Source organism: Miniopterus natalensis, chromosome 14 (assembly GCF_054644295.1).
Source record: "Miniopterus natalensis isolate mMinNat1 chromosome 14, mMinNat1.hap1, whole genome shotgun sequence".
Classification (NCBI taxonomy): domain Eukaryota; kingdom Metazoa; phylum Chordata; class Mammalia; order Chiroptera; family Miniopteridae; genus Miniopterus; species Miniopterus natalensis.
The window spans coordinates 58804971-58829196 of NC_142094.1; the positions used below are offsets into that span (position 1 = coordinate 58804971).

Consider the following 24226-nt stretch of genomic DNA (forward strand, 5'->3'; position numbering starts at 1 on the left):
GGTGGCGCCACCGTGTGGCAGCCGTAAGTGTAGTTTCATCATTCGTCGGCCTCGAGATGATTCTTGACCAAAACGCGAATTCATTAATTAACAGAAGCAAGTTTTTTTTTTTTTACTTGGGGAGATTTGAAACATTTCAAAATTTGCTCGTGTGAGATTTTATTAGTATCTTTATTTCATATTTTCCCAGGTCACGTTCGCATAAATGCAGCCTTGCTGAAAATTACCAGCATGTGGCAGAGAACACACGAAAACCGATCATTTCCCAGGGCACACTTAGGCCTGATGGTTATTTACAAGTTCCAAGAGGGAAATAAATTCAAAGTGATGTTTCGTATGACAGTCGACAGGGAGATTTGTAAAAGTAAAAAGGTAACGTTCACGGCCTGTGATCTCCAGACACAGTGAGAAAGAGATTCCGTTAATGAAGCCAAAAGAACACGCAAATTCAACTCCTTTCCTTCCACAGACGTCATCGAGATGACAGCAAAGAAAAATCTTTTAGGTTTGTTGTGACAATAACAAAGCAAACTCGCAGGGCACATGAGTCGACAGAAGGTCACTCCAGGCTTGTGGGTGGAAGTGAAACAGCAGAGGACTCAAGGCCCAGGAGCCCCGGCCTCCAGCCGGGGTGGGAGGGGCGGAGGGGCTCCAGCACAGACCACACCCCGCCTGCCCTGCAGACCCGGGAGAGGCTCTGAAACACCAAGAGCCGAACTGGGGTGAAAAGTAAACACAGGTGTCGGCGGAGCCTGCCCCTTCGCCTTGTCTCACCTGCCCCTGGCGCCACCAACCAGACCAACGCAAAAATCGCAAACACCAAACCTCCTGTATAGTCTGAAATTAAAAATTCAATAGAAGGTTGAAGGCTAACAATAAAATGTCTCAAAAAAAATAGAATTAAAGGATTTAAAATGTGGAAAAACGTTAGAGGCTTAGAAACTCAATCCGTGAGGTCCCACCCCTGGTTAACAGGAGACACAGGCCTGTCACAGAACAGTGGAGGAAAGAAATGATTGGAGAAGCAACATGAGGATGTTTCCCGGAGTTGAAGGAGGTGAATCTCCAGGCCCAAAGGGCCCAGGCTGCACCCTGCACAGTCACTTAGTGTCACTCACGGCTCTGTGGGTGGCTGGGCTCAGCTGGGCGGTTCTCGTGTTGGGGGAAGGGCCGCGGTCAGACCAGCTAGAACCCGAGTCCTCTGAAGCCTCGGGGGGGCTGGGCTCACAATGGCTGGCAGGTGACACAGGCTTGGCGGGGAGCTCACCTGTGGCCAACACCTGGCCTCTCCGCGTGGCTCGGAGCTCCTGGCAGCACAGGGGATGGGTTCTAAGAGCGAATGTTCATCAGACTGGAAGCGGAATACGCCAATGTCTCCAGGCCTGGGTCCGGAAACTGACAGTATCCCGTCTGCTGTGTTCTAAGGGTCAGGCAGTCACCGGGCCGAGATTAAAGGGAGGGGACACAGAACCCCCCCCCCCCCCTTCCAGCAGGAGGAGTGTCACAGAATTCACGGTCATCTTCGGTCCGCCACCAATCCTCAATGACAAAACGGGTCACTTGCAAAGTATGGAGAATCGGAACCAAGCTCATTTTCCAGCCCTCGCTCCCGTGTGCACTGCGCCGCAGCTGCAGGTGCCTGCCTGAGGTTTCCTGGACGCGCCAGGCTCATTCTATCCTCAGGACTTTCCTGTGCCCTTGCCTCTGCCCAGAATACGGTTTCCCCGTCTCCTAGCGTGGCTCTTACTTCTCAGGATCCAAGTCTCGTCTCAAATGTCACCTCCTCAGAGGTGTCCCTGCCATCACATCTGAAACAGCAGCCCCCAGTCAGCGTGTCTACCCTTGGCCTTACTTACAGTCTTCACAGCACTTATGGTAACCAAGTCTCACCCTCGTGTTTGTTTTAGTTTATTACCTGCCTCCCCTGAGACAGCGGGGACTTTGCCTTGTTCTGTGTTGTGTTTCCAGGCACAGCAGTACCTGGAACGTTGGCTGAGTGTTGAACCTGAATCCATTTCAAGCAGACAATGGAACAACGCTTTTAAATTCCTGATGGAAAAATTATTTTCTGCTTAAAATTCTATATTTAGCCAAATCATCAACCAAATGGCAAGGTACAAAATGGACATTTTGAGGCTCATAAAACTTGCCTCCTTTGTGTCTCTCTTCTAAGAAAGTGCATCCACAAAGCCAGGGCATAAGCTAAGAGAGGCTTTAAACCTGGAACCCAGAGAGCAATGGATTTAACAGGGGGGAGCCCTGTGGAATTACAGCTCCTTCAAATTGACATCGGCAGACGGGGGCCTCAGAATGGAGATTTCCAGAACTCAAGGGGAATCTCAATAGGATAGTTGATGAAGGGGCTGGGAAGAGTCAACAAGATATTTCTTCAAATAGTGCGATCAAAGCCATCAGAAACTGGAGAGGGGAGCAAACGTATAAAGATAATGTAATCAGCAATCACATTAATCATTAGCTCTGCATTAAACTATATTCACGGAAATCCAATAATGAAAACATTGGTTTTCACATTTGAGAGCTGACCTACGGAGGAAGCACAGGGGGTTCCCTTGAGGTACTAGAGCAGCCGTGACGATTCTGTGGTGAACCCCATGCTGCACCATGCATGTCCTCCAGGAAGAAGAATGTGTTTACCCCCTGCTGCGAAGTGCTGCTGACAGACTGGCCTGGCCGTCTGTCTCTGTGGGCATGGCTGTCTGTCCCTGTGGGCATGGCTGCAGCTGAAGAGATGCATGATGGGCAATTCAATTCTCCCTCTGCCCAATCTGCGGCCTTCCCTTTTGCAATAGCATTCCCCCCACAGTGCTCCTGGGTGCTGGTCTGTCTCATCGCCTGCTTCCTGGAGAAGCCAGCCTGTGACAGTTGGTACCAGAAGTGGGGTGGTCCAAAAAACCAGGCAGGATCAGGATGGGATTTTGGAGCTGGGTCACCTGCCACCTGGCTGACAAGGAGGAGCACACCATCACTGGTGGCAGATAGCACACAGGTTGTCCCTGGCACAGAGTTAGGGTGGCAGTGCTATTGTTAAAATTTTTGCTGGTGGTGAGCTCAGGTGGTAGCTGAGTGAAGGAAATGTATTTGCTGGTGCAATGTATCAGGTATTAGGGACATGAAAGAAATAGGAACTGTGGGCTAAGCTTGATGGCCGCTCTGGATAAACATAATAAACAGGCAGGAGCTATTCACCAGCAATGACAGCTAAGTGTGAAAGCCAGAGGCGCAGGCCTGCAGCCAGCATGTCCAGGGCTTGGTTTCAAACAGGATAGGCAAGTAAGGAAATATATTCACAATAATGATAACCAGGTTTCTCACTGTTGAGGAGGGAATTATAAAGATGGAAAGAAGGAAAGCTAGAAAAAACCCCAGAGGTGCTGCATTGAGATGACAGGTATTGGTGTGAACTCAGGTCTTTGTCTCTCCATCTATCTATCATCTATCTCTATCATCTATCATCTATCTATCTATCATCTATCTATCTATCATCTATCTATCTATATCTATCATCTATCATCTATCTAGGTTTAGATAAAGATATAAGAAAAATATGGATGGATGTATTTATTATATGTAAGTACGTAAATACATACATATATTTCATAGCTCTGCTTCCCAAGAGCGTCTAGAAGCAATGATGCCCCAGCAGCAATGAGCATACCGGGCACCAGATCTTGGTTTCTAAATACCACTGTCCTCGAAAAATGACCTGCACTCCTTGGAACAATGACTGATTCAAGAAAAGTAGAAGGTGAGCCTGCAGGTCTTGCTGTGCCAGAAAAGTCAGGAAGTGTTCAAAGAATGAAAAGTGTGTGTCACAGGGCAGAGTACACAGGGCTCCCAGTTTCCAAGTCTGGGACAACTTAAGCATCAAAGCAAATAGTGATGGTAACAGATACAGCCCAGACCATACTTACGTGAAGACATAAATGAATAAGGAAAAGCTTTTTTTTTGACAGCACAATGTGAAACAGTAAGTGTATGGAGAATGGCTGAAAATGGAAATAGAAAACACCACTCAGCAAACCTCATAGTGGCTGTTAATCCAGGTGAGAATCAATCATAAATGCTAAGGCTGGTGAGTGACAACTCTAGAAAGCAGACGATATTGGCTTGGTCCCTGAGTGTCTTCTTCTGCTCCTTACCACCAACAAAGGACACGAGGATTCTTTATGGCAGAGAAACTGGCAGACGCCAGCATGACCAGGTGATCAGGATTCACATCACGAGTGGGGCGGGCGGACGTCACGGGCCCCTGTGTGAAGCACCGAGAACGTCGCCTCATTTCAACGATATTCCTCCCAGGGATGCTCGGCCTGGGTCCGCACCTGAGAAAACACGGGACAGGCCCAGGTTGAGGGAGAACCTACAAAATGTACCCTTTACAACTGTCAAGGTCACGAACGATGAGGAGAAACTGTTCCAGGTGAAGGAGATGAAAGAGAAAGACAGCTGAGTAGCTGCACCAGGTGAACCTGGATGGGTGCTAAGGATTTGTTTCAGTTCCAATGCCTTGAGCTGCAAGTGGCAACTACAGAGCAACTAAGTGGCTTCAGGCACAGGATGTTTATGGCTTACTTAGGGGGAGGAGTCTGAGGGAGGCAGCTCACTCAGTTCTTCCACTGCGGCCTTTGCTGTCCCTGGCACACTGGTCTTTCCTCCTGCGTGTCACTGCGTCAGTGTAGGCGCGGCCATGCCCAGCACCATGCCCTCAGGACAGCGTGTCAAAAGAGTAGGGGTGGGGACAGAGACTTTCTTTTCTGGAGGATTGTGTCTCATCCAGATGGGAAGTGCCCCCACACCTCACCGCCTGGGACCAGTCGCATGCCTGCCCCTGGCAGGGTCACTGGGGAAGGGGATGACATCACCACGACTCATTTGGGCCAATGGAAGCAGGCGCTGGAGTATAACCTTCCTGAGACCCAGGTGAGTGGGGTGGAGCAGGTATGCCGCTGGCAGCAGTGAAGAGAATACATAATGCAGGAGGTGAGGAAACGTGTCCTCAGCACCACAGAGCTTTGGGAAAACAGCATTTGCAATAAAAGCCAAAATACAGGAATTGAATTCATACCTTTACCTTTAAAACTATACTAAATGTAACCCCATTCTCCTGGACTCGTTTGAAGGTATTTTTGAATTTTTTAGTTTGAGAGCCCATCACGAACGTAAACTGCAGCGGTGCAGACAGGTAGGTAGAAGGGACGGCGATCGGAGTTCAGCTGCGCTGCGCACCGTGGCTGCGCTGGGGCGCCGGAGACCCGGGAAGACCAAGGTCTGGCGGGGCGGGTATGGGGCTGTCCGCGGGATTCTACCCCACAGCGTGAGCGAACGGGGTGGAGGGCTTCGCGGGACCCGGGGGTTCCTGCAGCGCCGCGGGGGGCCGCGGTGGCCCGGGCGCCGTGGGCCCTGCGCGCCCGGCCTCCGGCCACAGGTGGCGCTATGCTGAGGGGTTCCTGAGCCGCGCGCCGCTGTGGCCCCGGCGCTGTGGGCCCTGAGCGCGCGGCCTCCGGCCACAGGCGGCGCTGTGCTGAGCGGCTCCCGCGCCGCGCGCCGCGGGCCCTGCGTCTCCGGCCTCCGGCCACAGGCGGCGCTGTGCTGAGTGGCTCCCGAGCCGCGCGCCGCGGGGACGGGCGCTCGCGCCGCGCGGGGTTTCAGTTTCTGGCGCGAACTTCCGCCGCCCGAAGTTGCGGGCGGCCCGGCGCGATGTCGGGGGACAGCAGCGGCCGGCGGCCCGAGGGCCGGGGCCGGGCCCGCGAGCCGCACCGGGAACGCACCCGCTCCCGCTCCCGCTCGCGCTCCCCGCTGTCGTCCCGCCGCGGCGCCGCGCCCGAGCGCAGGGAGGCCCCGGAGCGCCCGAGCCTGGAGGAGGGGGAGCCGTCGGACTCGGGGGACGAGATGGTGGACCCCGCGAGCCTGGAGGCGGAGACGGACCACGGCCTGTGCCGCCAGATCCGCCACCAGTACCGGGCGCTCATCAACTCGGTGCAGCGTAAGGCGGGCGGCGGGCGCGGCTCCGGGGCTCCCGCCCCCCCGGTCCCGGGGCCGCGCGACCTGGGCGGGGCGGCGCCGGGAGGGACCCGCCGGGAGGGAGGCTGGACGCGGCCCCGCCCGGGCTCGGCGGCCCGTCCGCCGTGGGCCGGGACTCGCGTGGCCGGGGAGTTTGGGGGCGGCCTGTGGGCCCCTCGGAGGGGGACGCGGCGCCCCGTCGGGAAGGTGGGCCCCGGGGGTCGGGGGGCCTGGCCCCGGGAGCGCGGTCCCGAGGCCCGTGTGTTGCGCGCAGAGAACCGGGAGGACATCCTGAACGCCAGCGACCGGCTGACGGAGGTGCTGGAGGAGGCCAACTCGCTCTTCAACGGAGGTGCGGGCGTCGGGGCGTCGGCGGGAGAGCGGGCGGCTCGCGGGCCCCTACCTGAGGCCCCTTCATGGGGCCCCTGCGTGGGGCCCGCACCTGAGGCCCGCACCTGAGGCCCCTGCGTGGGGCCCGCACCTGAGGCCCGCACCTGAGGCCCCTGCGTGGGGCCCGCACCTGAGGCCCGCACCTGCGGCGGCGCTTTCCCGGTCGGGCGGCGACCCCGCGTTTGTGCGGCGCGGCCCGTGCGGGGCCCGCGGTCGCCTTCGCGCCGCCCGTGTCCCGCCGCTGCCGCGTGTCCGCCGTGTCCGCGGGGCCGCAGGAGCGGCGCCGGTTCTGCTCCCGGCCCGGCCCCAGTCCCCGGCTCCGGCTGTCGGTCCACCTGCGACCCTGCGCGGTGGCCGCGTCTCCACTCGGGGCGTGTGCGTGGCTGTGAGACAGGCAGACAGACAGACAGACTGACAGATGCCAGCGCCCAGCTCTGGGCCGCGGGGCGACGGCCTTTAAAATACGACCGTGGCGGAGGGAGAAGCGCCGCCGCCCGCAGCCCCGCCGTGGGCACGGTCACCGCCCGACGACAGGCCCCCGACACCCTGGGGAGCGGGAAGGGGGGGACCCCGGGGCGCTGCCCCTCGGGAACCAGGACCACGGCCGGGACCCGCCTCCGTGCCCGCTGGTCAGACCAGCCCCTCGCGCTGCCCCTTTGCCCCCCAGGCCTGCACCCGGCGGGCCGCGAGGCTGCTGGCACCTTGTCCTGGGTCCAGGGGTCACCGCCCCTCAGCCGCGTCCCCTCTGCTCACTGGGTCCCCTCTTTTCGGCAGAATAGCCCCCTCAGCCGGCCCACGGGGTGGGTCAGCCACAGGAACTGTGGTCCCCGCTGGTGGACGTGAGGGTCTCAGTCTCAGCCCCGTGGAGCCCCAGCGGCCCCCAGGGCGGAGCTTGGCGCCTCCCTCGCGGCTGAGCCGAGGGGCAGGCCCGGCCCGGGCCCCATCTCCCGCGCCTCGCTCAGGTCCCCTTTGCAGTGACTCCTGAAATGCGACGAGAAAGTGACTCACAAAACCAAAAGCTGGGGTCAGTGAGCTGCCAGCCTGAGGAGTGTCCACAAATTGGGTGATTCAAAGGTCACGGCCGCGAGGAGCGGGCCAGGCGGGCATCTGTGTTTGAACCTGGCCGTGTGCATCTCGCGGGGCTCCCAGGGCACCTTTCACGCTTCCTGTTCCCTGTAGGGTCCAAGGAACCCAGCTGCTCAGCCCTGCTGGCCCCTCAGGCAGACCCTCCCCTCATCGCCCAGCCTTCATCCGCCGTCCCCCCGCCCATTCCCTTCTTGTCTCCTCTTACGTCTTTTCTCGCTCTAGCTTATCTTAAACCCCATGTCCTCTGTCCCATCCTTTTGGGTCATCCATCCTCAGAGGTCGCCTCCTGGCCGCCTGTGGGGTGGTGCCTCGGATGCCAGGTGAGGCTGGGAGCCTCCCAGTGCCCACCCGGCTCTGACACTTTTCAGCTGAGGCTCCTTGACAACTGCCGATGGCCGGTCAACACACGGTGGGCGTGCAGTTACCCCAGCCCGCGTGATGAGGGTGACCAGGCTGGTCATTGGAGTCCAGGGTCGAGCCCTGTGATAGGGATGGTGGGGTTCAGTCAAACCCTGGTTGTGAAGAGATCGTGGTTCAGTCCCCAGGAGTAGGAACGGGGGCAGCTGGCTTTCAGGAAGACTGCTCAGCTTCAAGTCCGGGTCCAGATTTTGGTGGGCTGGGTGGGGGGCCAGTGTATAGAGTGAGATAGGTACGTTTGAGATTTATATTTGGTCCAGTGGGAAATGCATGGGAAACACCTGTGGACAATGTGTTTTTCTTCTCTCTCGAACAGTGTCCCGAGCCAGAGAAGCGGTCCTGGACGCCCACTTTCTTGTTTTGGCTTCGGATTTGGGCAAAGAGAAAGCCAAGCAGCTGCGTTCTGATCTGAACTCGTTCGATATGTTAAGATACGTTGAAACTCTAGTAAGTTCAAAGCTACAGACTTTAAAAAAATATTTGGTTTGTGTAATTACCGACTTTGCTTATATCCACATGCCAATAGCTTTCTCTTCAGTGTTCCTTTTGGGGGGTCTCAGATTTATTCACAGAGGCCTCACCAAACTGAATAGAGGACAGAAGAGCTGCGTGGTGGGCTCTGGGTCGGAGCTTAGAGCGGTTTTAAAATCACCAGGTTCCTGGGACTCTGGGTGCTGTGTTTAATGACAAGTGGTCGTGTTTTCTCCTCAGTCACCTATCAGCTCATTACATGCTCTAGTTTATTCTTAGTGACCTGGGACCTTTGCCCAGGGGTGGCCAGAGCCCACACTGCAGATGGCAGGCTCAGCTGGAACGAGTCCAGTCTGGTGGACGGGCTGCTTGTAGTCTGTCTGAGGATATTTCAGAACCATAGGAATGTGATTGGGGGTTTTTTTGGTGGTTTTTCCTGTTTTATTTTTCTTTGCCTCTTAATAAGTTTGAATGGTTGTTAACCTGGAATTTTGAAACTTTCCCTCCATCAATTAACCCCCAGACGCACAGTGAGACTGACCTTTCCTCTCAATCTGTTGTTTTTTCCTGGTTCTGCTCTGAGCCACCTCCCAACGTTTCTGCTGGGACGTTGACCTTCCCACTGGATGTCTGTCAAATATTATTAAGTGACTTAGTACCATGAGATCTGACCAGATAAATTCATTATCATTATTTTGTAAAGGTATGAGGAGTTTGTTGCTTTTAAAACCTTAATTTTTTTTAAATTTGAAGTTTAACTTAAATTTTAAACCTTACATTTCTGTCCGTTTAAAACCCTTTTTATTTGAAGTATATAGCATTTTTTAAAGTGCACATGTACAGCTCAGTAAAGTGACCTGATGTTGGGTCATCTTTTTTAAGTTACTTTTACTTATCAGGATAAGCTCTGTACTTCAAACAACCTATCAGTAAATTCCAGAAGTCGTAAAGCGTTCCATCCAGAGCCCTAAGTCACTAGCTGCCTGGTGTCCGCGAGGGGAAGACTTTCCAGATTTGACACAGATACAGAGACGACAAAGAAGAGATGGGTGGATTTGACCAGACAGGAGTGGAAACATCTGCCTACCACTGGGCGGCGGTGGGCGGGGGCAGGAGACGGAGGGGCTGACCGCAGCTCCCTGCCCGATTCCGAAGCTCTTTCCTTCAGAGTTGGAGGGCCTTTCACAGGGTTCAGCTCGCGGGGGCTTTGGCTATTGTTTCTGTGGGATGCTACCGTTTTAATTTGATAACGTCTAGACATTTTATAATCTTACATAATGTTATAACAGTGCACTTCCCTAAAGGCAAATTTAACGTAATGATTTTCTGTAAGATAGTCTGAGATAAGAGGATTGTTAGACTTTTGCCAACTCTTCCCAGGGGGGCAGTTTTCAGATGGACGGTCCTCTCCCTGGTCTAGGCCAGGTAGTTGGATGTGGTGAGTGACTGCTCGTGGCTGAACTGGGGTTTTTGTTTCCCTTCATTTTTGTAGCTGACACACATGGGTGTAAATCCGCTAGAAGCCGAAGAACTCGTCCGTGATGAAGACGGTCCTGATTTTGAATTCATAGTCTATGACTCCTGGAGGATATCGGGGAAAACAGCAGAAAACACCTTTAACAAAACCCACACATTCCATTTCCTGTAAGATTCTTTTAAAAATCCAACAGACCAGCCATTGTAAAACCTTAAATTGTTTTTGATTGTAGGGACAAGTTACCTGATACTATAGACGTGACGGTCATGATGCCATTGTCTAGAGACAATAAACTGGTTTAAAAGCCCATAAGATCTTGATGTGGGTGGAAACTCATCTTGTTTAATTGAAGCAGGAAGAGCTGAGGGCCAGAGCCTCCTGACGAGGGCGTGGGAGCCTTCGGGTGCCTGGTGTCATGTCTGGCTTTGTTTTACCACCTTTCAGCTCCTTGTGGTGCAGGCGGACCCTCTAAAGGGCCTCGCCGACTCTGACACTGTAAAGTGTGTTCATCACGCTTCCCAGCTGGGTGGCTACTAGCGTGTGTTTGAAGACTACTGAGCATTGTCATGTGAACTGCCCAGTTCATTTTTGGATGCAACTCTAGTTTTGAAAAGTTTCCTTTATACCCAAATGAAATTCGTTCCTGTCTTAATTTCCTAGCGTAGCCCTCTGGGGAAACTAAGCACAGCCTTTTAAAAAAATATATATGTTTTCATTGATTTCAGAGAGAGGAAGGGAGAGGGAGAGAGAGAGAAACATCAGTGATGAGAGTCATTGATCGGCTGCCTCCTGCACGGCCCCGACTGGGGATCCAGCCTGCAACCCGGGCCTGTGCCCTGACCGGGAATCGAACGGCTATTTCCTGGATCCTAGGTCGACGCTCAGCCGCTGAGCCTTGCGGCCGGGCAGGACAGCTCTTCATGGTTCTTTTCTGAGTCAGCCTTCAAATATGCAGACCTTGTCCCCCAGTAGACACTTTCTCTAGGGTCACCACCCACGTTTTCTTCCATAAGGAGTGTAGCTCCTGGGCCTTTGTCTGTTCTCATTCACTCTCAGGACCTCTTGAGACTGGTGGTGTCTCAGGTAGAAGGCTTTGGGGATGAGTATGTACTAGGCCTGTGTTGTGGGGACAGGCGTGTTTTTAACAAGCCTTTGGGGAACTCAGGTGCCCAGAGCACTTTCTATATTACAGCATAAAGGTCAGACCTCTTTATCATAGGATAAAATCCAGGTCTTTGTTTTGCTGCTGAGCTCGGGTCTGTCACAAACCCTAGGGTGCAGGGCTGGCCCTCTGTGGTGTCACTGACACTTTGTTCATCACCTGGGTCGCCCAGCTTCCAGCTACAGTGAGTTACCTACAACTCTGTGCCCTGCACTTGCTCTTCCCTGGGCCTTTCCAACTGCTGAGGTTTGCTTACCCCGCAGGCCCCAACTTGGGAACCTCCAGCAACTCCTCCAGCAGAGCTGTGAGCACAGGGTCAACTTCCCGACAGGTTTCAGGTTTCTCCTGCTCTGGGTGGACGGCTCTGCCCGACGCTGTTGGAGCACCTGAGCAGTGCTCCAGTGCAGCACTGGGGGCTCTGCCAGGTTATGCTGAAGTCTGTGCACGAGGACACGTTTGTCTACACTATACCTAGATCTCTTCGGGTGTAGGGGCCACATGGGTCTAAAGTCTTGAGGCCTTGGCCTCTACATGGTACATCTAATTGCTGTACCTTAAGCCTGCATTAGGCCCTTTTTGGGAGGTGGAGGAGTTCAGGTGGACTCCTGTTATCCTAAGATAGGTGTGTTCTGGAGTCGGGCTGTGAGCCTCCACCCTGGTCCTAAGGCTTTCAACAGCAGGAGCTGTTTGCCCCCTTCCCCACATGCTCACCCTTCCCGACCTCTGAAGTTGGCTGCAAAACAGACAGCAGCCATCTGCAAGAGGCTTGTTCCCTGATTGCTGCTCAGAGCAAAGCGTGGAGGTGTTTGAGGTGATTTCCAAGGTCAGGTAAACTCCTGGGAGCTCTTTTAGAAACAAGGAAGCAGAAGGGGGTCAGAGGCCTGACAAGTCCAGTGTCGTGTCAGCTCGTGTGTCCTTAATGCCTGGTCTGAACTTGACCACGTGGGAGCTGCTTCGGTGAGTGAAGTTAGTGTGTTTAGAAAACAACCAAAACACATGAGCTCGTATTTTTCACTAGGTTGGGTTCAATACAAGGAGAATGCCCCGTGCCGAAGCCACGACCCGAACGTCCAAGGAGAATTTGTACCACAGAAAAGGAGCGGGAGATGCCTGTCCAGGTTTGTTTTTCTACGTCTTGCATTTTAAAAACACCTAAAATGAAAATGGCCAGATTGCATGCACATTCTACTGATGGCTATCTTTTCTAAGCTGCAGGGTCTAGACTCACTTAAATAATCATTGTATTTAATTAAGCCTTTACATTTTTTATTGGGTTGACTTGTTTTAGTTTTAACTCATTTAAGTAATCATTTTATTTGAGCCTCTAAACTTTTTATTGAATTGACCACTTGTTTTAGTGTTAACTCATTTCTGTACTTCAGGTCAGTTCTCCTAAACCAGGGTTTCTCAACCTCAGCACTGCCAGCATTTGGGGCTGGATCATTCTTTGTTTTGAGGGTCTGTCTGATGCCCTGTAGGATGTTTAGCAGCATCCTTGGCCTCTTCCTGCTAGATGCCAGTAGCATCTTTCCTTCCCACTGCAGCTGTGACAGCCAAATACTGGCCGTGTCCCCGGGGCCCAGATCACTCGCAGTTGAGAACTGCTGTTATAAAGTACCCTTTGTATTTTGCTGTTATGTTCAACCTGAAAACTGTTGGTTTGGTAATGTTACTCCTCTACTGAAAAAGTTAATATAGAAATGCTACTGAAATGTTTTCTTTTCACAAAGTTTTAAGACGGGATAAACACTGCTGGCAACCCCCCGTGAAAGGCATTAGTGTGGATGGTAAGGGCAGAGGAGCTTGATAGGCAGGAGGCCCGGCGGCTTGCTGACGACTTTGTATTTTCAGTTAAAAAGAATGGAAGAATCTCAGCAGGAAGCCACAGAAAAGGAAGTAGAAAGAATCTTAGGATTGTTGCAAACATACTTTCGAGAAGATCGTAAGTATGACACCAAGTTCCAGATGGAGCGATCTGCATTCTTTAGACATGTCACTTTCAGGAGAAGCTGTTTTTATTCAGTGGCATTTTCAGTTACGTGTGATGCTCGAGTCATCTGATTCCTTTGGCCCACGTACTTAATGCGGCCTCTCCCCTTTAGAGGTCCCATGGGGGAAGGCTGGGGAAGTACCTTTTATTTTTAAACAATGGGGTGTTTTTTTGTTAAAAAAATAAACATCATGTAGAGGTGAGAAAAGTAAAAAGTACCTGTTCCACCTCTCCTCTCCCGAGGTAGCTGCCTGTAAAATGTGGTGGGAGGTTTTCAGATTATGTTTATGTCAGTCGTATAAATATGCACATGAGCAGTTAGGATTTTGTTTTTTGTTTTTCCCCCAAAGCTGATCGTAATACACACGTTCTGCACGTGACTTTTCCCTGTGGACGTTTTCCTTCCTGGTGCTTGTAGCTTCCCTCATTCTCTCAGCGGTTCCCATTGTGTGGCTGTGGCATAAATGCACTTACTAGTCCCTCTGCTAGCGGACGAGCGCGTTCCTAGTAGCACTTTACTCCCTTATAAACCTTGGAAGTGCAGGATCCGGCCTGACTGTGCACGTGAGCTGATATTTCTGTAGGAATCTGGCCTGATTGTTCACGTGAGCTGATATTTCTGATGGAATCTGGCCTGATTGTGCATGTGAACTGATATTTCTATAGGAATCTGGCCTGACTATGCACGTGAGCTGATATTTCTGTAGGAATCTGGCCTGATTGTGCATGTGAGCTATTTCTGAAGGACAGCCTTTTGGTGGGGAGGTCGATGTCAGGTCCAGGGGTCATACCAGGTTTTAACAGATGTGCCAAGTGACCCTCAGAAGGGTCGCCACAGCAGGGTGCCCATCCCTTCCCGGGGCTGACGCTAGAGTATTGGCTTACTGCTGCATAACAGCTGTTTTCCTGAAGAACTGCTTCCCTCTTGTCCATAGCTGACACTCCTATGTCCTTCTTTGACTTTGTGATCGACCCACGTTCTTTCCCTCGCACGGTGGAGAACATCTTTCACGTTTCCTTCATTGTGAGGGTAAGATTCATTCCTTCGGTTGTTTTTATGTGCTTTTAACGAGGTAACTAATAACAGCGGTAGATGGGAGCCAGCAGAGGTGTTGTACTAACCAGTATGGGTTAGACCAATTGTAGCAAAATACTAACTGACCTGGAAGCGGGAAAACTGGTTAAAACAAGAAACAAGTTCTAAGTTTGGGTGCTTGCTTTTCTGTTTAGAAATTATTTAGTGAAAGCTCTGGCTGGTTTGGCTTAGTTGTTAGAGCGTTGTCCATGGATTGAAGGGTCCCGGGTTCGATTCTGGCCAAGGGCACATACATGGGTTGTAGGCTTGATCCCCAGCCCTGGTCAGGGCACATTCGGGAGGCAACCAATCGATGTCTCTCTCTCCCCCCTCCACTCTCTGAAAAGCAATGGAAAAAAATATCCTCAGGTGAGAATAGAAAAAAAAAAAATTATTTAGTGGAAGAATTGGGAAGACTCGAACACGGAACTGTAGCTTAGCTAACACTCTGGTGTCAGTGTTAAGTTCCCCAAATGTGATGTAGTCACGTCGTGTCAGGGAATGTCCTTCTGAAGCAGCGCACACTGGAGCGTTAGGGGAGGGGTCAGGTTGTCCATCCCGCTCACAAAAGTTGGTAGTGACGGGTGGGCAGACGTAGGTTTACAGCTGTGAGTACTCGAAACAGCCTGTTCTCATACGTTGTTTGTTGTATTGTTTTCCATGCGAACGGCTGTAAGCCTCCTCTGCCTCCCTGCAGAGGGAGGGCCAGTGTGGGCAACGCCAACCGTGAGGCTGAGTAAAGGATACGGAGGATCTTGTACCTCTTTATGTTTGAAATTGCTTCAAAGTAGGTAAAAAAAAATGTGCTGTGGCAATGTGCTTTAGACTCTTCAGTCCCGTCAGGTTGCTTTCCTGCACACGTAAGATGAACTTGATCTTAACCTGAGACAAGAATCTCGTATTGACCCATGTTTCCCCAGAATAATGAAGGCGTATCTGACCGTGGTAAATGACGAAAGTATGCGTAAGAAAGTGTGAATACGCAAAAGTACGTGTGCATCAGCTGAGGAGCAGGACAGTTTTGTTTCAGGTCCTCAGGGTGGAGCCTGTGGAGTGTAAGGAAAGGTGCTCAAGTCTTGCCCGTGGAATCGCCTTGTTATGTTTTCACTGTCTGAGATACAGACTTTCTAATGGAGTAATTTTTTATCCAATGGTTGTAGGTTTTGGATTTAAATTTTAGTCTTCTAAAACAATTTTTTGTGTTTTAGGATGGTTTTGCAAGAATAAAACTTGACCAAGACCGATTGCCAATAATAGGTAAATGATCCTATGTTCAGAAAAATTAGTTTTAGAGAAAAATATTTAGTACTAGAGTTTATGAAATGTATTTTACTAAACGTAAAAGTTCTCATTTTAGGTAACAAACTTTTATGCTAGATCTTGCTCAACTAACTGAAAATACTGAAAACACAGCCATAGTTTAAAACTGATGGATTCCTCTGTCACTGATTCAACATCTGTTGTCAAGATTGACAAGAAATGATACAATTTCCCTCAAATTTTAATTTAGAGAGTTTGTAATTGCAGTTATTTTCGTAGTTTCCCTTTCTCTATTTCCCTGGTGTGCCAGTCCCTTCTCCCCGAGAGAACCTTTAATTCTTAGTCGGGTAATGCCACACCCTCCTTCACGCTAAGATCTCCAGTAGGAAAGGAGGTACTTCCGTTGCATTTGTACGTATCAGTTCACGGTGGACTCACTTGGGCTCAGCTCTGCGGCTGGTACGTGGGTATGAAGAGGTCTTCAAGCGGTGGGAGTGGGTCACTCGATTACTTTTTTTAATGGAAGCAGTGGACTCCCTGCTGCTGTAATAATATTACCGCTCAGCGATGCACGAAGCCTCATACGTATGGGATGCTCCAGTCCGCTCAGCACAGGTTTCATTCCCGTTGTTGGTCAGCTTCTGTTTAGATGACCTCTTCTGATTTGATAACCTTTGGAAACTTGTTTTTCACACAGAGCCTGTTAATATTAATGAGGAGAGTGAAGGCATTGACCACAACACCCAGATCAGGAATCAGGGGATTATAGCCCTGAGTTACCGTGACTGGGAGGTAAAGCTCCGCTCGGCACCCCAGGTGGTCCTGTCCCCGACCTCGGTGGCCCCTGGGTGCCTTGTCCTCGGTGCCCACGTGCTCTGTGTTTCCCGCAGGAGATCGTGAAGACCTTTGAGATCTCTGAGCCCGTGATCGTTTCTGGCCAGAGCCGGCAGAGCCTGAGTGCTGACGCCAGCTGAGGCGCCTTCTTGTGGGACGGCTGCAGGTGATCATTACACTGCCCCTGGCTCCCGGACCACCCTGTTCTGTCACAGTCTGGGGAAGCTTGGGTCCTGCCTCCCTCTAGTGCCCCGTGGTTAGAGCCGTGTGCTGGTGACGACGGCCAGCTGGCAGGACCTGGTGGGTGCCGGCAGCGGAGGCAGAGCAGGAGTTTGTTTTTGGTTTGGCTTTTTTAACCCCTAACGAGCTGGTCAGTGAGATGAGTGAATATTGAATCCTCCCATCAGTTTTGCTCAGTGTCCCGTTAGATTTGCTCACTTTGTGGGTACAAGGCAGCAAAGGAGGGTTCCCTGGAAAGGTGAGTAAGGGCCGTTTCTCAGACCTGAGCGGCCGTGAAGCGGCTCCCCACGTTCACGACGGGACCGTTGCGGAGGGAAAGCTCGGTGAGGACCTGGCATTGTGCGCTGCCCACTGCTGCGGGGGTCAGGAGCTGGGCTCTGCTGGCTCTGCCCTTTGGAGCGTTGGGCTGGTCACTCTCGCTCAGCGTCACTTTCCTCAGCTCACTCAGCTATAAAATGCGGAGGGTTTTTTGAATTTGATAATTGCTAAGGTGGTCTGTTTTTTCCCCCCCAGTTCAGATTTTTTATGATTTTGAGTTAAAATTAGCCTTTTAGTACTTACTGTAAACTCTTTGTACGTGCCTCAGTTAATTGAGCTCCTTTTGTTCTGGGATGACTGCGGGGAGGGGAGTGTTGGCGCAGATGTAGTGTAAGGGTTAGCCTGGGCCCCACTCACTGAGGGGCTGGCTCTTGGGTTTCACTGATGCACTTTAAGTCAGCTTCTGATTTATAAACTGTTAACCAGCTGTTTCCCCTCCCTTTTTTAGGACTCAGGTGGAAAGTGAAATCCAAAAGGAAAGCAGCATGTATTGTATATATTGTATGATTGAACATTTTTAAAGACAGATTGTTTTTAGTAAAATGTAGCTTTTGATAGTTTATGAATTTGTCATGGTTGTCTTTGATTAAAGGAAATTCACTGCCATATTCACAATAATTGTAGTTACTCTTCATTTCCTGTTATCGGGAGGCTGTCCTGTCCTGACAGTTTGAGATAGGTTGTTAATGGCCTACACATTGTTGGGTTCTCTTTGCATCCTTTAGCTGTAAAGCTGGCTATCACGTCAACACGTTAGGTTGTACCATATGAGATAGTTTTTATAGTTAAAACATGGTCAAGTATCAGCAGTGTCACGTGGCTCAGCCTGTGATTTACACGCAAGAAGCTCCTCCGTCCTCGGCCGCCAGAGGGAAGCCACACATCTGATCTCTGCTGGGCCTTGGGGTCTGCCCTTGGTGTTCTCGGTCCCTGGTGGGTTCCTTGTCCTCGGCTCTCTGCACCCCCCCTTTCCTCCCCCCGCTCATGTCAGAGGTAGAGGTGTCTCTGGGAGGCTCTGGATTCTAGCTCCTCCTGCGCCCGCAGGTCCCCACCCGGCGTCATCCCCACCCGGCCTCATCCCCACTCTGTGTCATCCCCACTCGGCCTCATCCCCACTCGGCCTCATCCCCACCCGGCATCATCCCCACTCCGCGTCATCCCCACCCAGCGTCATCCCCACCCGGCGTCATCCTCACTCCGTGTCATCCCCACCCGGCCTCATCCCCACTCTGTGTCATCCCCACCCGGCCTCATCCCCACTCTGTGTCATCCCCACTCGGCCTCATCCCCACTCCGCGTCATCCCCACTCCATGTCTGGTGCCTTCCCTTCAGCCATGCTCATCTCCACAAAGCTGTCGTGACCCCTAAGTTACTGTCCTATCTCCTCTTGAAGTGAGAACCGCTCCAGTCGGTAAACCGTGGCCATTGTCTCCTGCTTCCCGTCTGTCCTTCAGATTCCTCCCCCTTTAAAGCCACATGTCAGTTTCTCAGGGCTCCCCACTGCCTGCAGGGTTGAGACAGCTGAGCCCCAGCGGAGCTCCAAGCCTCGCCCCGTCAGGCCCTCTGCCTACTGCCAGGCTCCAGACTCGAGCCGGCTCTTTGATTTGTGTTAAACGGCCTCGTTGAGATGAATTCACGTGCCGCACCGTTAACATGTAACATCACCAGTCTGTTCACGGGGGAGTCACCCCAGCGTCACCACAGTCTGGTGCAGGACATACTTGCCCCCCACCCGCACCCATCAGCAGTCACCCGGCCTTCTCCCCACCCTGCTCACCCGACGGGAAGCCTACCAACTGCTGACCGGCTTCCCGTCTAGAAATGCCCCTTTTCTGTCTCCAAATAGTGGCCTGTGCTGGACGTTTCACGCTGTGATTTTTCAAGCACGTGTGTGTGGCCTGGGCTTCCTCGCTCCTTCGCTGGCTTTCTGCGTGTTTCAGACAGTCCTCGCTAAGAAACCTGCGTGGTTACTTTTTCCAAACCCAGGTGGAGAAGCCGGCACTTTGCATCCTGTACGTTCTGAAACTACCGTTTCCTAACCATGTACATTTTCATTGTTTTTAAAAATCTGTGGGAGTTACCCAGATGGGCTGAGTAGGGGCCACTTGTTTTCAGCTTCTGAATCAAAAAAACAGCTGATGGATATTATTCTTGTAAAATCAAGTTTGTGTAGTGCCCACAAAGCCCTTCCTCCCGCACCTGAGTTTGAGGAGCCCGTTCTTGCTCGGTCACCCTGCTTGTGCCCCTGGCCTTCTTTGCAAACCCTTCCCATGAGGTCCCCTGGGGCCAGGGTTGCGCCTGACTCGGCGGATGGTGCTGGCTGGGGGCAGGCCTGCTTTCCTCCCCACTGACTGCCTGCCTGCCTGCCTGCCTGCCTGCGGATCCCCCGGGGCATTCCCAGGCTGCGCTCTCACCACAGGGCTTGTTCTACAGAAGGACCTGCTCTGCTTTGTTTCTTCTGTGGTGTGATAGACGCTTCAGAGTTCAGGGGGAGATTGAAAAATGGCTGCAAACTTTTTTGAGAGGAAGAGTCTGTCTCCTCTCTGCGTGAAGTGGGGCAGCCTGGGGGACTCGTTCGAGCGCTAGAGTATGGCAGGAGTGACGTTCTGGGGTTCCTGAGGCCAGGCCGTAAGCAGCCTTGGGGGGCCTGACAGGCCTCGCAGAGCCCGAGTGAAACTACGTGGGGAGAGGGGAGGAAACGGCCAAGCTAAGCCCAGCCTCTAGCTGTTCCGGCCAAGGGCACGTAGGGGAAGCCGTCTTGGACCCTCCAGACCAGAGCAGCTGTCCCCTGAGTGTCCCCAAGTGGCTCCAGTGGTGCCCCATGGGGCAGAAACGTGCCCAGCTGAGCTCTGCCTGAATTCTTAATACAGAATTATGAGCTATAATAAAACGGTGGTTTTAAGTCTAAGTTTTGTGTTTATAGTTTGCCCCCGTTTGAGGCACTTAGAAACAAAATTAGGGCGTGGGATTTTCCTGCACTATGAAAGTACGCCAGCCTAAAAAAGAAATACAATCATCTAGGAAATTTTAACTTTATTTTCTAGTCGACTTTTCAGAAACGGTGGTACAGCCAGGAGCTCTCTTCCCAGTGGTGTTTTAACCTCGCGCTCTCCTGTAGGCTTTTCCATCAGAACAGTCACTTCCATGGGTGCGTCCTGGCGCGGCTGGGCAACGGGGTAGGCTGTGACCCGCTCCAGTTCTCTCACTCCCTCGGGCCTCCCCCGAGCCTTCAGGAGGGGAGGCGCCTGGGCGGGGGGCGTCTGGGCCCCCGGCTTAGGGTGTCTTTGCTCCGCGCGTTCCCGCCCCCGAGCCATGCGCTCTTGGTGTTTCTGCATCTGCTCCTGCGCCCATGCTGCCTGGTGCTTCTGGGGCTTGGCTTTGGGTGTTTTCTGGACATTGTGAGCCCTCTCGTCCTTCTGCGGGGTGAGCGTTTTGGGGGGAAGTTTCTCACTTGGGATTCTCTGAGGAAACAGCCGGTACTTGTGGTCCCTGAGGCCCCTGGCGCGCTCCGCTCGGAAGATGTGTTTCTTTATCTGGCCCAGCTCCCTCGCCGACACTAGGTAGTCCCACTGTTTAGCGCCGCCCGTCTGTTCGCCCCGCGGTCTCTCCTCCTCCGGTACGTGGGCTTCCCATTCTGGAACCATCGTGTATTTCCGTGCACCTTCCAGCACCTCGGTCTCTGACCGCAGCGCTCTGCTCTGGCAAACCAGAAGTCAGAAGACAGGGCCTTAGGCTTACCAAGCGTCCCGTTCTCCTGCCGGAGCTTGGAGACTCGACTTCCTCACCTCTGCAGAATGGACGCCACCCAGCCGCGTGTCAGAGGGCGGTGTCGGAACCTCCTGCGCTGGTCCATGGTGCGGACCTCAGGCGGCCGTCAGCCCCGCCTGGCACTGCCACTGCCGCACCATGTCCCAGCTGGCGTCCCTTCACTGCGCGTCACGCTCTCTTCGCTCCCCTCTGAGGGTCCCCTCCTAGCTGAGGACTTGGCCTCAGACTTCGAGGAAACAAGCAGTCCCTCGGGAGCTCCCCCCATCGGGACCACCCCACGCGTCCCTCCGGGACCTGCCTTCCCAGCGGAAACACCGCCCCTTCGTCAGAAGCCAGTCTCCCGCCTGTGCCCACTGAGCTCCCAGGCCTGCATGCGCAGCGTCCAGGTCCCCTTCCCACTCCTGGAGCCCCTTCAGCACAAAGCTGCTCCACCGTGTCCTCAGGCAGACGCGGGGCCCTCCCCAGCTTCTGCCGCCTCTTGCCCACGTCACGGCGTCACCCGAAGAGCCCCTCTACTCTCTCACCCCGCGCTCCCCCCTCCTTCCACTGGGTTCCTGTCCTCGCCCTTCTCCAAGATGCGCCCACCTCGGTCCTGAGGCATCGCCACGTTGCCCGCCGGTGCTCCCACCTCTGTCCCCGTCACACCTGACCTCTCGGCAGCCTTCTGTGGAGGGGAGGTGACCACTGCACTCCTTGAAATATTTATTTCCTTTGGGCTTCCAGGCCCTGTGGACAAGGGCCTGTGACAGGCTAGCTCGGACCCCTGGGCTGTCCAGCCGTGGGCTGAATGTCCTCCAGGGACTGACAAGCCCTCCTCGCCTCCTCCAGGCCACTCCTTTCACCTGCTTTGCTGCTCCTGTCATTTAAATGTAATGCAGGAAAGGACAGCAACATTGTCACTTGATAGAGCACAGTCACATTTAGGCCTCCTTGGACAGGGACAGTCTCAGTCACTCAGCCAGGTGACCCACTGCTCTAGGGGGAAGGGTGGACAGGGCTGCCCTGTGCCTGCCTCTCAGCGTCAGGCCCAGATGCTGTTTCCTCGACTCCCTGCAGCGTGTTCGTCAGTTTCCCCCTCAACCCCGTCACATCTAACTTCAAAACGCACCCTCCCTGGGGCTGTAGCCCGACTGGCTTCCCTGAACCCACTCCTCTCCCTCTGCCCCCAGCCCCGGCACACGGCGGCAGTGACCGCTGCGTCCCACAGATCAATCCCATCCCGTTCCTGCCGGACAGCCCAGTGTGGCCTCCTGATCTGGCTCCTGACCGCCTCTCCAAGCCTCTCGGCCAGACTGCTCGCTCACCTGCCGCAGCCTCGGCTTCCGGCGCCTCAGAGGCCGTGTTCTGTCCCCCAGCAGCTTCACGGGTCCTCCACAGCTCTGGCCAGGGCACTTGCAACTCGCAGGCTTCAGCTTAAATGTCACTTCCTCAGACCTTCCCCGTGCTCAAGTAAGACCCCACCCTTTCATCACAGTGGCACAACCTGTGGTAGCAATCAGCTCAAGGTCACCGTCCCTCACCGGACAGCCCAGTGAGGACACAGGCTGTGCACTGTGGTCAGTGCTGTCCAGCTGGCACTGGGATTCAGTGAACCAAACACGACAGGCAGAGCCCTCAGGCCCTCTCCATCCTGGTGATAAACGTATTGTATTGCTGGCTCCAAAATTCATGGTAAATATTTCCTCACCTTAATCTTCTTTTCTAGTGGGGCCTGGGAACCTACTGCAATTCCAGGGTCTTGAGTGTTTTTGGCCCAGGCCAATCTAGAAGATCAAAGAGAGAAATTATGCTGGGATCTGGAAAGGGTCTCAGGAAACACGCGCGAGTAGGAAGTGCTCGGGAGTCGATTTGGGACGGACTGTTCATTATGTAGTGAAAGGCACTTTTCTGTGCCAGTCGGCAGGACGGTGCGATACGTTCAATGTCTTTTTCCTGGGAGCAAGGACGGACTGCTGTCCAATAGTGTAAGCAAAGAGCCACCTCGTTTGCGCTCGAGACTGTCAGAAGGACCTTTGTTTTAACCCTGGAGAGGGGAGGCCAGGTTACTATTTCAAATTCCACAAACCACTGTTTGTAATTGTTCGCAGAACAAAGAACTTGCCTTGGATGGGAAAATAAGTGGTCAAAGTTGGTTAAGTCCACACTCTAAGTTGTCAGGCATTAAGTTATTAACAATAAATATAATTTATAAGCTATCAGTAATTCCCACCAACAACTACCCAACGATAAAGGCTTTAGGATTCTTGTCAAAGGTTTACATTTTAGTTAATAAAACAATTTCACAGCAAGAAAGTGATTTTTTAAAATCGAATGCAGAAAAATTCACGAGTGCGAGCATGGGCCTCTCACACGTCCTCCAGACCTGGTATTCCTAACCGGCTTTACCAATCTGAGCTATAAACTTTGCTTCTCTGACTTCTCAGCAGCAGAGAGGATTTTACAACGCAGAACTGGGAAAAAACCAAAACCGCATTTGCCTTTTAAATGCAGCTCATTTCGCTTTCACATTCTGCCTTCCTAAGAGGCTGTTTCCCAAGCAGCACCTGTGGAGCTGACTGCACACTAGGCACTGCGCCAAGAACTTCAACGGATTCTTTTACTGAATCTTTCAAACCACCAGGTGGGGCAGGTGCTCGTTACCCCCGTTGTGGCAAAGCGGACTGAGGCCGAGGGCCCCAGGGTTGGCTTCAGAAGCAGAACGTGTGCCTGCACGACACGCGCTCCCAGATGAGCCTCCTCCTGCCTGTGCTCGGAACGGAAGGCAAGTGCCTGCTGCCCTTCTGCACTCGGATCCCACCACCGGGCCTGCCGCCAGAGAGGGTGCGAGGGTGGGGTCTGCATGCTGCTGGGCCCCCACTGCACCGTCCTCCCAGACTGCTGGTCACTCTCTGTCCTTGCAGCCTCCTGCCGTTTCCTCGGGGGCCTTTTGTTTCAGCCATTGCCCTAGTGACCACCAGCTTTAGGAGCGTCTTTGCCTCTCACTGTGTCCCCCTCAGCATCTGTTCTCCTAAACTGCTGGCCCCACTCTAATCTCTCATTTTCTTTTCTGCAAAATAGTTTTTCAGCCATTAAAGTTTCTGCCCGTCAGACTTTCAGCCCTCTACGGGATGCTTTGGGCTGATTTCAGGGGCAGCCACAAGCTTTCTTACACGTCGCCGCTGCCCTAGGTTGAGACTACTGAGCTGGCAGGTGAAGACATCGCCTAGTCGTCAAGGACGCGTTTCAGTGTGAGCTGGGCTGTGTTTCAGACACGGGCATCCCCCCTCGTGCAGTTAGGGAAGCGCCTTTCAAGGCAACAAAAGCATCCTTTCCTTCCTTTTTGGATATACTATGTCCAACGGAGATGGGGTCAGTGGGAAACCCTGGAGCGGCTCCTGTGCACACAATCAGTAGTTGGAAGTCAGACGAGTGTGCGGATGGCCCGTCACATGGTCTCATCTTCACTTAGCTGCTGCTTTGGTTTTCAGCTTTCATATTATTTAATACACTTTTAGTTACATTATTTAATTATGTTCATAACTGGTCACTCATTGAAAACAAAGCAGAAAATACACCAGCACTGAAGTACAAATGAATGAAAATGATCCTGCAGTCGCACGATACTCCATCCTACGTGGAAGCTGCCACTGTCCAGTCTTCATGCAGCTCATTAAGTTCTCTCTAGTTCTTTAAAAAATGTGAAAAGGAGACGAGTAATTAATCACAACCTGGCTTCT

General features: G+C 52.9%; 1 protein-coding gene across 1 annotated transcript; it reads left to right on the forward strand.

The window, feature by feature from the left end:
- Positions 1-5718: 5718 nt before the first annotated feature.
- Positions 5719-17359, forward strand: NSMCE4A (NSE4A component of SMC5/6 complex). The gene is made up of 11 exons (XM_087824061.1): positions 5719-6004; positions 6296-6373; positions 8231-8361; positions 9878-10029; positions 12043-12142; positions 12876-12966; positions 13950-14044; positions 15298-15346; positions 16047-16141; positions 16240-16349; positions 17190-17359. The coding sequence occupies exons 1-10, from the start codon at positions 5719-5721 to the stop codon at positions 16321-16323; spliced, it is 1161 nt and encodes a 386-aa protein (XP_087680187.1). The 3' UTR covers positions 16324-16349; positions 17190-17359.
- The last annotated feature ends 6867 nt before the right edge of the window (positions 17360-24226 follow it).